Source organism: Trachypithecus francoisi, unplaced genomic scaffold (assembly GCF_009764315.1).
Source record: "Trachypithecus francoisi isolate TF-2019V2 unplaced genomic scaffold, Tfra_2.0 Lachesis_group12, whole genome shotgun sequence".
In the NCBI taxonomy this organism is placed as follows: Eukaryota; Metazoa; Chordata; class Mammalia; order Primates; family Cercopithecidae; genus Trachypithecus; species Trachypithecus francoisi.
The window spans coordinates 6,539,712-6,553,431 of NW_022681457.1; the positions used below are offsets into that span (position 1 = coordinate 6,539,712).

The 13,720-nt window shown below is 54.3% G+C and overlaps 1 protein-coding gene and 1 long non-coding RNA gene across 3 annotated transcripts; one reads left to right on the top strand and one right to left on the bottom strand.

The window, feature by feature from the left end:
- Nucleotides 1-314: 314 nt before the first annotated feature.
- VSIG10L (V-set and immunoglobulin domain containing 10 like) lies at nucleotides 315-12,319 on the bottom strand. Of its 2 annotated transcripts, XM_033224286.1 has the most exons (10): nucleotides 10,806-12,319; nucleotides 9,871-10,728; nucleotides 9,155-9,448; nucleotides 8,734-9,018; nucleotides 7,482-7,736; nucleotides 6,517-6,795; nucleotides 5,908-6,204; nucleotides 3,015-3,128; nucleotides 2,635-2,789; nucleotides 315-1,422 (listed from the first exon to the last, which is right to left on the bottom strand). In XM_033224286.1, the coding sequence occupies exons 1-10, from the start codon at nucleotides 11,035-11,037 to the stop codon at nucleotides 1,351-1,353; spliced, it is 2,841 nt and encodes a 946-aa protein (XP_033080177.1). In that variant the 5' UTR covers nucleotides 11,038-12,319; the 3' UTR covers nucleotides 315-1,350. The 2 variants fall into 2 exon arrangements, with proteins under 2 accessions (XP_033080177.1, XP_033080178.1); XM_033224287.1 differs by lacking the exon at nucleotides 3,015-3,128 and having other exon boundaries at nucleotides 326-1,422.
- On the top strand, nucleotides 8,902-13,017 carry LOC117091673. Its single transcript, XR_004440498.1, has 4 exons — nucleotides 8,902-9,007; nucleotides 9,784-10,012; nucleotides 10,571-10,706; nucleotides 12,775-13,017. It is a non-coding gene; the product is annotated as an uncharacterized LOC117091673 (long non-coding RNA).
- Nucleotides 13,018-13,720: the final 703 nt, after the last annotated feature.

Genomic DNA, 13,720 nt, shown 5'->3' on the forward strand with positions numbered 1-13,720 from the left:
ACATAAATGGAAATTTGCTTGTAGGTTTCCAGGAAAGCTTCCCTCCCACCTCATGAGAGGGAAGAAGGCAGTGATAGAGGGAGGTAGGGGGTGGGGAAGATGTATAGGGAGGAAGTTCTGTCCCCTTCCTTTTATCTTTGGACACAGTTGTATGAAGATGCGATGACTGGAGCTGCAGCAACCATCTTGCTACATGAGGCAACATGCTTAGTGTCAATGTGCAACCCACTGAGGGTGGCAGAGCAGATGGATGCAAAGGGCCCATGTCTTTAATGGCATCACTGAGCTGCTGAGCCAGCCTGAAACCAGCCACCTTCATATTTCCTGCCACCATTTTATTTTGTTACTTGCAGTCCAAAGAATCCTCAGCAAGGCACTCTCTAAATTCTCAATTAGAAACCCAGCCGAAAAAGCAAGACTTATGCTGAAGACAGCAGCAGCAAGCCCAGCTCTTCACCGGCACCAAAACATTTGATCAGTCAACAAATATTTATTGATTGCCTGCTGTGTGCCAGGCTCTGGGTTAAGTGCTGAGATAATGATGTGGTCTCTGCTTTCGTAAAGCCCTTAGTTTAGACAGAGAGTCTCAGGCCACACAAGTAATTACATATTTATGTTTCAGAAACGGCAAATTCAAGGATTCTGGGACTTAACCCAAGACTAAGGGAGGGGTAGGGGAATGGTCGTCTAAGATAGCAATTGTTACTCTTAGACTTGAGAAATGAATGACATACGGGAAAAAGAAGTGTTACCAGCAGAGCAAACTCTAGGGGCAAAATAAATTGTGGCTGAGAGACAGCCTGTGATACTGGGGTCACAGGGCAGAGAAAGAATTGGGAGGGGAGGTCAGGGAGGCCAACAGAGGCCAGACCACAAGATTTTTGAAGGTCACGACGAGGAGTTTGGATAATATCTGAAGGGAAATGCACAGGCCATAGAAGTGTTTAAAGAGAAGAGGGACATGATCTGATCTGTTTTAAGATGAAGATGCTGGGAGCTGGATGGGGTGCGGTCTACATGTGGCAAAGTGAATGTAGGGGGACCTTTCAGAGAGCATGGCCAAGCTCCCTCTCTAGCTCAGAGCAACACAGCAAGCCCTGCCTGTCTGCTGCAGAGGCTTGGAGGTTGTGCAAACCACACAGTTATATCAGCAGGAGTTTCCCAGCCAAGAAGTCACATCTCCTTACTTGCACAAATACAGGAAGACTCTTCTTCTGCAGCAAGAGAGGGAGACAGAAAGTCCCACTTTCAGGGTCCAACCCTCAGTCATAGCAGGCCCTGCCTGCTGCTGGAGTGAAATAGGAAGTTCTGGCCCAAAATGCCCTGTGCAGGGCAGGCCACTGGCTCTGATCACACCTGTGTGGCTGCCCGAACAGTCTTTGAGCTTCCACCTACAGAGACAACTGGACTGGGGTCTGTGGCCTGGAAGAGAGAGGTGGGGTGCGGGGAGAACTCAGTAGTACCCTGGATGTGACATGACTCACCCACTGAACTTTTTCCAGCTCTTGCTTGAACTTTTTAGAGATTATCTGGGAACCCTCCACTTGGAGAGGGGAAAAAAAAATGTCTGGCTATCGATGGAATGAAGCCAGCCAACAACCCAACCCAGTTTTTTTTTTTTAAACCGGGTCTTGCTCTGTCATCCAGGCTGGAGTGCAGTGGTACCGTTAGAGCTCACTGAAGCCTCGACCTCCCAAGCCCAAGCAATCCTCCCACTTCAGCCTCCCTAGTAGCTGGGACTACAGGCACATGCCACTATGCCAGACTAATTTTAAAATTTTTTGTAGAGATGGGGTATCCCTATGTTGCCCAAGCTGGTATCGAACTCCTGGGCTATGGGGTATCCCTATGTTGCCCAAGCGGGTATCGAACTCCTGGGCTATGGGGTATCCCTATGTTGCCCAAGCTGGTATCGAACTCCTGGGCTCAAGCGATTCTTTCTCCTCAACGTCTCGAAGTGCTGGGATTACAGGCATGAGGTACCATGCCGGGTCACAACAACCCCTCTTTTATGGGGAAACGAGGAAATTCCACACCGCTTCATAGAGAAAAATGGGTCTTGCTCAATTTTTATGGAAAAGAAAAAAGGAGGGGCCAGGCATAGTGGCTCATGCCTGTAACCCCAGCACTTTGGGAGGCTGAGGTGGGCGGATCACTTGAGGTTAGGAGTTCGGAACTAGCCTGCCTAACACGGTGAAACCCCGTCTCTACCAAAAATACACAAATTAGTCAGGCATGGTGGCTCATGCCTGTAATCCCAGCTACTCAGTTGGCTGAGGCAGGAAAATCGCTTGAACCCAGGAGGCAGAGGCTGCAGTGAGTCAAGATGGCGCCACTGCACTCCAGCCTGGACAATAGAGTGAGACTCTGTCTCAAAAAAAAAAAAAAAGAGAGAGATCCTATCTCATCTTCCTTTGTAAGTGAAACTGGAATTCACTCTTATTTTAATATACATCAAAGTGAGGCGGAAAGCTTTGTTCAACCTTGATGCATTTTTAAAAAGGATAAAGTTAAACAGACTGTAAACTAACAAGTAAAACTGGAGTTAGATAATTGGGACCCTCTCATCTCCCTGACTATAATACAAGAAGTTCCACCCGGATTCCAGGAGGAAATGAGGGCACCCACACTCACTTGGTAGGCCCTAGTTGAGCTGTGGTCCTCCAGCGGGACTTTGAGGTCCAGAGGCCATGAAATCTCCACTGGGGTCACACTGTGCATCTTCTTTTCTGAGGGGGTGGCCACGGGGACCAAGGTAGAAGGATGCTTCTTTTTCTCAGGAGTCTTTCCTGATTGAGAGGAGGAAGAGAAGCAGGAACACCTGATTAGTTGCCCCAACATGCCAACCCAGCCAATAGCAAGGGAAGCTGGTCTGAGAGGCGGAGCCTTATGCTGATTGGCAGGATGGATGACCTATGATGGTGCTGATTGGCTCAGTCAGGTCTTCCACCGGCCTCTTTCTAGGGTCCTTCCCGGTTGGCCATGTTTGCCCCTTCCCCAGTCCCCTTGCTCACCACGAAAGCGGCACAGGCAGCATATGCAAAGGAGGAGAAGTACGGCTAGCAGCGCCAGGCCCAGTAGGGAGCCCAGGACGATGCCGGCAATGGCCCCGTGGCTCAATGTGGGGCCTGGAAGAGACAAAGAGAAGAAAGAGAAGGGGAACAGGAACCAAGGTTGGACCCAAGTTTCCTAAGCCCCCTAACTTTGTGCTGGGACCCAGGAGTCCAGTCCCCACTGTCCCTCCCCTCCCAGAACCCAGGAATGTGGGACCCTAGCACTCTCAACTCATTTAACAGTTACTGTGGTGTGCCTGGCTCTCGGACAGGTAGTGAGGATTCACTGGTGGGCCAAACAGGAAAGATGCCTACCCTTGTGGGCTTAATTCTAGGAGAGAAGTCAGAAATAAATGAGCAATACATAACATAATCACAGATTGTCCCGAGAAAGAAAAAGTTATGTGATAGAGATAATGAGGGTCAGGTGTGGTGGCTCACACCTGTGATTCCCAACACTTTGGGAGGTCAAGGTGGGCAATCACTTGAGTCCAGGAGTTGGAGACCAGCCTGGCCAACATAGCGAGACCCTGTCTCTACAAAACTTAGAAAAACTAGTCAGGTGCGGTGGCTGGGCCTGTAGTCCCAGCTACTCAGGAGACTGAGGTAAGGAGATCACCTGAGTCTGGGGAAGTTGAGGCTGCAGTGAGCCCAGATCGTGCCACTGTACTCCAGCCTGGGCAACAAAGTGAGACCTTGTCTCAAAAAAAGAAAACAAACAAAGAAAAAACAAAAAAGGAATAATGGGAAAGGATGTGACATTTAGAAACAGTGGTGAGCTAAGGTCCCTGAGGAAGTAACATTTGAACAGAGACTTGAAGAATAAAGACCAGAAGCAGTCATACTAAACCCGGGGAAAGGGTGTTCCAAGAGGAGGGAACAGAAAACGCAAAGGTCCAGAACTAGGAAAGAGCTTTCTCTGTTCAACGAAGGCCAGCATGGGTGGAGGATACGGAAGGAGAGAGCTGGAGGTGGAGGGTGAAGTAGAAAACGTTTCCAGGAACCAGATCCTAAAGGGGTCCCGCAGAAATTAATGGAAGGCTTTTATGTAGGGCAGCCTCATGATCTGATTTGCATAACTCTGGCTTCTACATGGAGAATGCATGATCTGAGAGCAAGAGGGAGTATAAAGATACCAAATAAACAGCTGTTGCAGTCCAGGCAAGAAAGGATGCTGTGTTTGACCAGAGCCTTGGGGTGAAGATGGAAAATATTTTAGAAGGAAAATGGACCGAACTTGCTGGCAATTAGGATGTCAGGGGTGATGCGGCCTGTGAGTAGTGACATTCATGAGTATGGGGAAGACTGGAGGGTTGGGGGATGCAGTTTTGAGGGAAAACACCAAAAGATCTGTTTTGGGCGTATGACATTTGGGATGCTAATTGGACATCCAAAGTGAAGATCTTGGCTGGGCTCAGTGGCTCACACCTGTAATCCCAGCACTTTGGGAGACCCAGGCAGGCAGATCACTTGAGGTCAGGAGCTCAAGACCAGTCTGGCCAACATGGCAAAACCCTGTCTCTACTAAAAATTCAAAAAAAATTAGCTGGGCATGGTGGCTCACATCTGTAATCTCAGCTACTCGGGAGGCTGAGGTAGGAGCATCACTTGAACCCAGGAGGTGGAGATTCCAGTGAGCTGAGATCATGCCACTGTACTCTACTCTGTCCCACCACCCCACCCCACCCCGCCAAAAAATAGTGAAGATCTTAAGTAGGGAGCATCCTTTTCAAGAGACAAGTCAGGGTCCAGGATAGGACATTTGGGAGTCATCTGAGTATTAATGTTATTGAAGGCCATGAGCGTGAACATGATCACTTTGGGGAGTGCGGACTAAATCCTGAGACACTCCAATGGAAGAATGTTATCAACTGAATTGTGCCCACCCCAAAAGAAAAACATATCTTAAAGTCTTAACCCCTGTTCCCGTGAGTGTGACTTTATTTTGGAATAAGTTCTCTGAAGATGTAACCAAGTCAATATGAGGTCATTAGGGTGAACCCTAATCCAATATAACTGGTGTCCTTAAAAGAAGAGGACAGAAGCCAGGTGCCGTGGCTCACGCCTCTAATCCCAGCACTTTGGGAGGCCAAGGTGTATGGGTCACCTGAGGTCGGGAGTTTGAGACCAGCCTGACCAACGTGGTGAAACCCATCTCTACTAGTAATACAAAAATTAGCTGGGCGTCATGGCACATGCCTGTAATCCTAGCTACCCAGGAGGCTGAGGCAGGAGAATCACTTGAATCCGGGAGGTGGAGGTTGTAGCGAGCTGAGATCATACCATTGCACTCCAGCCAGGGCAACAAGAGTGAAACTCCATCTCAAAAAAAAAAAAAAAAGAAGAAGAAGATGACAGAGACACACACAGGGAGAAGGCTGTGGGAAGCTGGAGGCAGAGGTTGGAGTGACACAGCTGCAAGCCAAGGAATGCCAAGGATGAAACAGCCACCACCAGGAGCTAGGAAGAGACAAAGGAGGACTCTACACAGGGTCTCAGAGGGAGTAGGACCCTCTCAACACCTTGATTGTAGACTTCTGACCTCCAGATCTGTGAGAGAAGAAATTCCTGTTGTTTCTTTTTTTTTTTTTTTTTCCCCTTTTTGTGGAGAATGGGGTCTCGCTATATTACCCAGGCAGGTCTCGAACTCCTGGGCTCAAGCTATCCTCCCGCCTCTGCCTCCCTGAGAGCTGGGATTACAGGCATGAGCCACGGCGCCCGGCCAATTCCTGTTGTTTCAAGCCATGCAGTTCATGGTACTTTGTTAGGGCAGGCCCCGGGAAACTAAAACAGGGAGAGAGGGAGGATCTGGCACAACAGACTGAGAAGGTCTACTCAGACAGCCCCAACTCACCGGCCTGGTAGACCCGGCTTTGTGATGGAGTCCCTGGTTGGCCTCCCAGGATGGGCAGGATCCGAAAGGTCCAGATCCCTGGATTCCGAGGTGGAAGGGGCACCACAGCTGACCGCTCCTGAGGCCCCAGGATGAGCAGGGAGACCCAGTCCTTGTAGGTGGAAGTCCTGCCCAGATCAGGCCCATCTGGCCATGCCTGGATCTCAAAACTGCTGATTAGGGCCCCGCGCTCCACATCCCAAGTCAGCACGGCTGCATCTCTGGCTCTCTGAAGCCTCCACGAGGATATGGAGGGTCCTAGAGGGATGTAGGGGAGGCTAGATTCTTGGGTGCTAGAGGGGAGAGGGAAGGGGGCTAGGGGGCTGGGCTCCTGGGTCTGAGGAAGGAGGGGCTGGGGCCTGGACTCCTGGGTCTGAGGGAGGAGGAGCTGGGGCCTGGACTCCTGGGTCTGAGGGAGGAGGGGCTGGGGCATGGACTCCAGGGAGGAGGGGCTGGGGGCCTGGATCCTAGGTCTGAGGAAGGAGAGGTCTGGGGCCTGAACTTCCGGGTCTGAGGGCTGGAGGGGCTGGGGGCCTGGACTTGCGGGCTTTCTGAAATAATGTGGCTCACCAATGAGGGTGATCTGGTCACCGCCAGCTCCCAACGCCCCACTGCATAGCACAGAGTAATTTCCCAGGTCCCAATCCAGGCTGAAGTTGCCGATGTGGAGCTTCCGCCCATCTTGACTGAGCCGCAGGCGACTCCCGCCTCCTGGAGCCAGGGGACGCCCTTCCCGGGCCCAGGATGCCCGAGAGGGTGGGGGACAACCAGAGGCCTCCAGTGCCACCTCTGCCTCCCCCAACCGTGTCTCTGCCACCAGCGGATGCAGCAGCACCTCTCGGGGGGCCTCTGCAGGTGGGAGAAGCCCAGTTAAGAAAGTCAAGACCTTACCTTGGATTCAAAGAACAGGTCCTATGCCCTACTTTAAATCAGATGGTGGTAAGCCCCGGCGCTTTGGCCACCTGAGAAAGAACTGGCAGTTTACTCACTCATTCGCTCATTCATTCATTCATTTATTATCTGATTTCCTCATCAAACACTTATTGAACACATACCATAGAAGTAGGCCCTGTACTGGGAAACTCATATTATTCTCAGCTATTCATTCTTCTTTATAATAATAATAATAATTATTATTATTATGTAGCAATAATAATTATAAGACTGGGTCTTGCCACACTGCCCAGCTGGTCTTGAACTCCTAGGCCCAAGCAATCCTTCCGCTCCCAACTACCAAAGTGCTGCGATTACTGCGCCCGACCTCGTTACTCTTTAAAACATCACTGCTTTATCTCTCTGAACACGTGGGAAAGTGATGGCCTTCTTCCTGTGTCCAGAAAAATACCCCCATCCCTGCACGCCCTCACCATGAGGTATAGGGAAATCTTTGTCCCTTTTCTAGTTTGAAGACAGTGAAGTCCTGCCTCTTTCTTGGACTAAGGACGTACCCCAAACCCCTTCAGAATTTTCGAAGGACCAAAGAAAAAGTCTCCCTCCTCCTCGAGAAACAACAAAAAAGCCCCGCGCCGTCTCACCCGCCGTGACTGTGCAGGTACGCGTGGCCACCAGGTGGCGAGCAAGGCAGGTGATGGGGACGCCGCTGAGCCGGGGGTGGGCGGGGACGGCCGCCAGCAGCACAGAGGACACTGGCCCCGCACGGATGCCTTCGGGGAGACCCTGGAACTGCAGGGAGGCGGCAGGGACCCCGCCGGGCCACGAGCAGCGGAAGCGGAGGCTGCGGTCCCCGGGACCTCCTTCAACTGAGCACTGTGGGGCCCCGGGGGGCAGGTCTGCGGAGAGAAGGCAGAGAATGAAGATGTAGTCCCTCTCTCATTTCTTCTCCAGCCCCGCCTCTCTGCGCAGTAACTCCCTTCTTCCCTAGCCCCGCTCCAAAGGCGCTCACACTCCCCACTTTTCCTGAGATCTCGTTCCCAACTTCCCCGCTAAGTGGGTAGCCGGCAGCCCTGATGACTGCCCAACTTTCTTAAGAAAACTGCATCTTCACACAATGATATTTCTCTTCCCAAACGTAACTCATCCCCTTCCTTTCCAGCTCCACCACTTCTGCCAGGTTACTTCGCCCCCTCCTGGATTGGCCTCCGAGAAGCCTCCCCTTTTCCCAGATATCTCCGCCCTTCCTTGCGGACCCCATCCCCTTTCTAAGATAATTCTGCCCGCTTTCCAAATGACCTCGCCCCTTTCCCTGGTGACTCCGCCCCCTTCCCAGGTACCTTCTCCGTTTGCTGATCCCACTTACCCGCCCAAGCAACTTAGTTCTTTCCCTTTCTAACTCCCACTCTTTGCCATTTAACTCCGCTGTCGACTTTGTTGAGAGTGTTCCATGCCCCGGAATGTCCGCCTTCTCAGTACTGGGCCGGCCCGTCAGTCCTGGTCATCCCTGCCACTCCATTTGGCTCCTTCCCTTGTCCTCTTTCTGGCCCCGCCTCTTATCCTAGGTGTCTCGGCCCCTCCGCGCTGGCCCCGCCCCACCACGGGTATACCAGCTCCTTGGTGATGCAGTTTTCCCGCTGGCCCCGCCCCACCCTCCGGTATCGGGCTCCTCCTCGCTGGCCCCGCCCCTTAGCCTAGGTATCTCCGTCCCCCCGCGCTGGCCCCGCCCCACCTCGGGAATACCAGCTCCTACTTGGTGATCCAGCTTTCCCGCTGGCCCTGCCCCACCCACCGGTATGCTGCGCCTCCTTGCTGGCCCCGCCCCTTTCACCTAGTCCCGCCCCTGTTCTGGCCCCGCCCCTCAGGCATTCCCCGACTCTCGGCCCGGCCTCTCACCCGCCACAGTGAGGTTGAGCAGCGAGCGGCGGCGGCGGCTGGTTCGTCGGTTCGCTGCCAGGCAGGCGTAGGTGCCTGCGTGGCCCGGCCCGACCGTGGGCAGCAGGAGGCGCGGCCCCGCGGGCACCGCGGCCTCGGCTGGGTCCGCTAGGCTCCACGCGATGTCGGCGGGCGGCCGCGAGGCGGCAGCGCAGCGCAAGGTCACGTTGCTGCCCGCGGTGACAAAGCGGGCAGGCGTGGCGTCGCGGTCCGAGGAGACGGTGATGATCGGCGGGTCCGGGCCGTCTGGAGGGAGGAGGGGTCGGGACTGCAAGTGTCAGGGTCACCTGGGACTCCGCTGGGACTCCCGGAGACTGGGCCCCCAGCCCGCTTCTCCCCAAGGACCCCCTGTCCCCGACCCGAGGTACCCCCCCCAACTCACAGAAGACGCTGACGTCGGCGGCAGCCTCCCTGCGGCCGAAGGGGCTGCGGACGCGGCAAGTGTACCGGGCGTGGTCGCTGCGCACAGGGCGCGCGATGAGCAGCTGATCGCCCTCTGAGCGGATACGGGGCGGCTCGGCTCCCTCGGATTCCGACGCCTCCAGGGCGCGTCCGTCCCTGCTCCAGCTCAGCTCCCCGCTACCGGGTCCCCACCCCAGGCAGCGCAGCCGGAGCTCGGCCGCCCCCTCCTCTGTCTCTGGAGCCTTGGGCTGAACCGACAGCTGGGGTAGGGGCTCTGGGAGAGGGAGAGCGGGCTCAGGACCCAGTCCTGGAGCCCATCTTTGGTCCCCTTAGAGGGAGCCCCAGCCGCTGCTCCCTCTAAGCCCCTGGAGTCCCGGCCCCCATCCCTCTCCTCTCATAAACCCATGAGTTTGAGCCCCCAGACCCCTTCTCTCCGGGACCCAGGAGTTCGACAGAAGAGGCTCCCAGCCTCCTCCTCCTCCCTCAGACCTGGGAGTGCAGGCCCCCAAGAGTCTCCATCCCAGGTCCAACATTGCTCAAACACCCCTGCCTTGACCGCTAGCTCTTTTCCTCCTTTCCTCAACCCAGAAGCCCTCTTCTGCCATCCAGGGACCCCACAGCACCGTGACTTGCCCAAAGCCTGGCAGAGCAGAGCAGCCCCTGCCGCCTGCACTCCTGACGCCAGGGCCCACTTACCATACACACCCACCGTGAACTCGCGAGTCTGCTGGGGGACCCCTGCCCGGATGACCTCAGCCGTGTAGACCCCTGCATCGTCCAGCTGGGCAGAGGCGAGCTCCAGAACCCCCCGGGCCTGGTCAAATCGCAGGCGGTCTCGGTGAGCAGGGTCCAGGCTGATCAGAGGTGCCCCTGGCCCCAGGCCTCCAGTTGCCAGCACCTTAGAGCCCCGGCGCCAGACCACCAGAGGGGTGGGGGACCCAGGGCTGGGGACTGGGACCAGGGGGAGCCGGATGGTAGTTCCCACCAGCACAGCGAGTGGGCCCCCCAGCTGCTGGGGGAAGCTTGCGGCTGAGTGGGTCTCTGCAGAGAATTTGGATTCAGGGCTCTGGGCAGAGAGTTGAAGATCCATATCATCAGGAGAGAATTTTGAATCTGGGACCTCAACAGAGAGTTTGGTGTTGGAGACTTGAGTAGAAATGTTTGAAGCTGGGGTCTTAACAGAGAAGGAAGGCTTGGGGTCTTTGGCAGGAACTTGAGGGTCCGAAATATCAGGAAATACTTCAGAACTAGGGGTTTCAGAGAAGGAGGAAACCGGGCTCAAATCTTGGCCCTCAGCAGAAACATTTGACCAGAAGGACCCAGACATGTTGTTGGAATTCAGGGCCTCAGGAAACCAGCTGGAATCAGAGATTCCAGCAGAGCCTTTTGAATCCAGGGACTGATCCGGAAGTTTCCAGCTGGGAGGTTTGATGGAGGGAACTTCTGCACCCAGCCCCTGGGAAGAGCTCTTTGAGTCCGAAGAGAAGGCAGAGGAGAAGTTGGTTTGCTGAAGTCCAGAAGAGGCTCTGAGGGTGAGGACCCCTACCAAGGAGGCTGCAGAGAAGAGGGGAAAGCGTTGGGGGAGGCTGCTCAGGGGGACTAGAGGGGAGGGGACTGAGCAGGGAACTTACCCAGGAGTAGGAAGAGTGGCAGAGCCTGTGGGGTGTCCATGGTGCTGGCCTCACTGAAACGACACTGGAGAGAGACCCAGGACTGCACCCATCCCTCCTGGGTCAGACGAGTCCAACAGGACTGGTAGCTTAGCTTCCTGGGAGGGGAAGGGAGCCAGACCCAGAGGGAGGGGCCAGGATCCCCAACCCCGATGTGGTGGCTGAGCTGCCCACCCCACCCCACTCTCTTCATCAGCTGGTCCCATCTGCAGGGAGGCCCAGCCTGATCCCTGCCCTCCCCACCCCCAGGGGGAAGATGGAGAAAACATTCCCAGCTAAAAATGTGGTAGCAAGTTTGTGGGACAAAGCCAGGAAGACTTCCTGGAGGAGGGTGAGGTGACCTTTCCGACAGCCCCACCTCTGATGGCCACAGCTTCAGAACAGGCTTCCTCCTCCCCAGCCTCCTGGCCCCTTCCACTCTGTCTTGCCTGCAGCCTCAGATACACCTGACTCTGCTCCTCCTCTGCTCCAAACCCTCCCACGGCTCTCTCAGAACCAAGTCTCCAGGTGCTATCTCCTGCCAGGGCCTCTATCCTGAGACCAGAGCTGCATTTCTGCATCCCCGAGGCCCTCACATGGCCTGTGTCCCGCTAAACTCAGAATCTTTCCTCTAACCCAAACTTCCTCACACCTCCGGGATGGCTTCACCATCTTCGCAAATGCTGGGAAACATTCCCAACCTCCTCCCTCCCCGTCACCACTGTCAATCTGAGTCCAACCCTCCTCACCCTAGTTCTCACTGGCCAGGCCCTGTCTTCTCTTCCTGCCTCGTCTCCCTCCTCTGCCCAGTCTCCTGCCAGGGTCCTTCTACACCCAGAGCTGAACCTGCCTTCCCCTACTCACAGCCCTCCCCTGGCTCCCCAGCGCCCTCTGGAGACATCCAAGCTTCACAGCAAACTCATGCACGCCCCCCCCCCCCCCCACTCCAGCACTTGAACATCCTGTCTGCCCATCTCACCTTGCAGTCCTCTACCTGGAATGCTCTCACACTCTCCACCTCCCTCCAGCCTGGCTAAACCACAACTTGTCCTTCAGGTCTCACCTTATTAAGAACCATAATAATTACCACTTAGTTTGAGCCAGGAACTATGCTAAATGTTTCCTATGCATTATCAGGCTGAACCCTTCTAAACACCCTATGAGCTGAGTGTCATTATACTCACTTTGCAGGCCAGGGGACTTAGGCTCAGAGAGGTCAAGGGACCTGCAGGAGGTTGCACAGCCAGAGGGAGAAGCTGGACTTGGGACCAGGATGGTCAGACTGTTGACTCCTTCTGATAACTTTTCCCACCATCCTATGCTGAGCTTAGGGCGTCTGCTCAGCTCCCAGTCCTCTAAGCTTACCTTGGCCCAGTTCTCACCAGTAGTAATATTGGTAATATATGTATTTTTTGAGACGGAGTCTCGTTCTGTCACCCTGAGTGCCTCAGCTCACTGCAGGCTCCATCTCCCGGGTTCCAGTGATTCTCCCATCTCAGCCTCTGGAACAGCTGGGAGTACAGGCACGCACCACCACACCTGGCTAATTTTTGTTATTTTTAGTAGAGATGGGGTTTCACCATGTTGGCCAGGCTTATCATGAGTTCCTGACCTCAAGTGATCCACCCACCTTGGCTTCCCAAAGTACTGAGATTACAGGCATGAGCCACCACGCCCCGACTAATACTGGTGATAATATACATTCAGCATTTTTTGCATAGCAGGTGTGGTTATAGGGGTGCTACATAAATTAACCTTTCAAAACTCCATGGAGTAGATTATGTAGTTTAAAGAGGGCTGCAAATTTGAGGATCCTCCTGTTAAGATATGAGGTCTATGTCCCCACTCCTTGGATCTCAGTAGGCTCTGTGACTGCGGGACCAAGACGTGGAAGTGACCCTGTGCCAGAGTCTGCATCTAGGCCGACATATTGCCACTTTCTGTATCATAGGACACTCCCTCATGGAACCCAGCTGCCACACTGGGAGGAAACTCAGCAGTCCCATGGAGGGGAATCACGGCCCCTGGTCAGCAGCCCCAGCCAGCTTGCTGGCCATGTGGGCGAGCCTTCTTGGAAGTCAATCCCCTGGCCCTATTTGAGGCACCTGAACTGATCCTGCACGGAGAGACAAGCTGCCCCTGCTGAGCCCTGCCCAGATTCCAGACTTAAGAGCATAATAAACAAGTGTTGTTTTAAGCCACCAAGTTTTGGGGTGGTTTGTTATGCCAGAACAGACAACCAGAATACAGGTATCACTAATTCCACCTGATAGAGAAAGAAACTGAGGGCCGGGCGCGGTGGCTCAAGCCTGTAATCCCAGCACTTTGGGAGGCCGAGACGGGCGGATCACGAGGTCAGGAGATCGAGACCATCCTGGCGAACACGGTGAAACCCCGTCTCTACTAAAAATACAAAAAACTAGACAGGCAAGGTGGCGGGCGCCTGTAGTCCCAGCTACTCGGGAGGCTGAGGCAGGAGAATGGTGTAAACCCAGGAGGCGGAGCTTGCAGTGAGCTGAGATCCGGCCACTGCACTCCAGCCTGGGCGACAGAGCGAGACTCCGTCTCAAAAAAATAAATAAATAAAAAAAAGAAACTGAGGCTCAGGGAGTAGTTGCCTATCTGAGATCCTCCTAGAGCCAGGAATGGGTCCAGTGGGATTTGACCCGGGGCCCTGGGACCCAGAACCCATGCCCTTAACCCCTACATGATGCCGTTACTATTTTGATCTGCAGATGAGGCAACTGAAACTCAAAAACAGGAAGGAACTCACCCAAGATCTAGCTGGCAAAGGTGAGAGTGAGCATATGAAATCACATGCTGTCAGAAGGCCAGAGGAATGGAACACAATTTTTTTAAACAAAAAATTAGGCCAGGCGCTGTGGCTCACGCTTGTA

What these genes read in the sequence shown, in the direction of transcription:
- VSIG10L (XM_033224286.1), bottom strand. Translation starts at nt 11,037, where the DNA reads ATGAAGAGAGTGGGGTGGGGTGGGCAGCTCAGCCACCACATCGGGGTT. An exon ending in GCCACTCTTCCTACTCCTGG is followed by an intron (nt 10,729 to 10,805) that starts GTAAGTTCCCTG and finishes TCTTCTCTGCAG; the next exon opens with CCTCCTTGGTAGGGGTCCTC. An exon ending in TACCTGCACAGTCACGGCGG is followed by an intron (nt 6,796 to 7,481) that starts GTGAGACGGCGC and finishes TCCCACCTGCAG; the next exon opens with AGGCCCCCCGAGAGGTGCTG.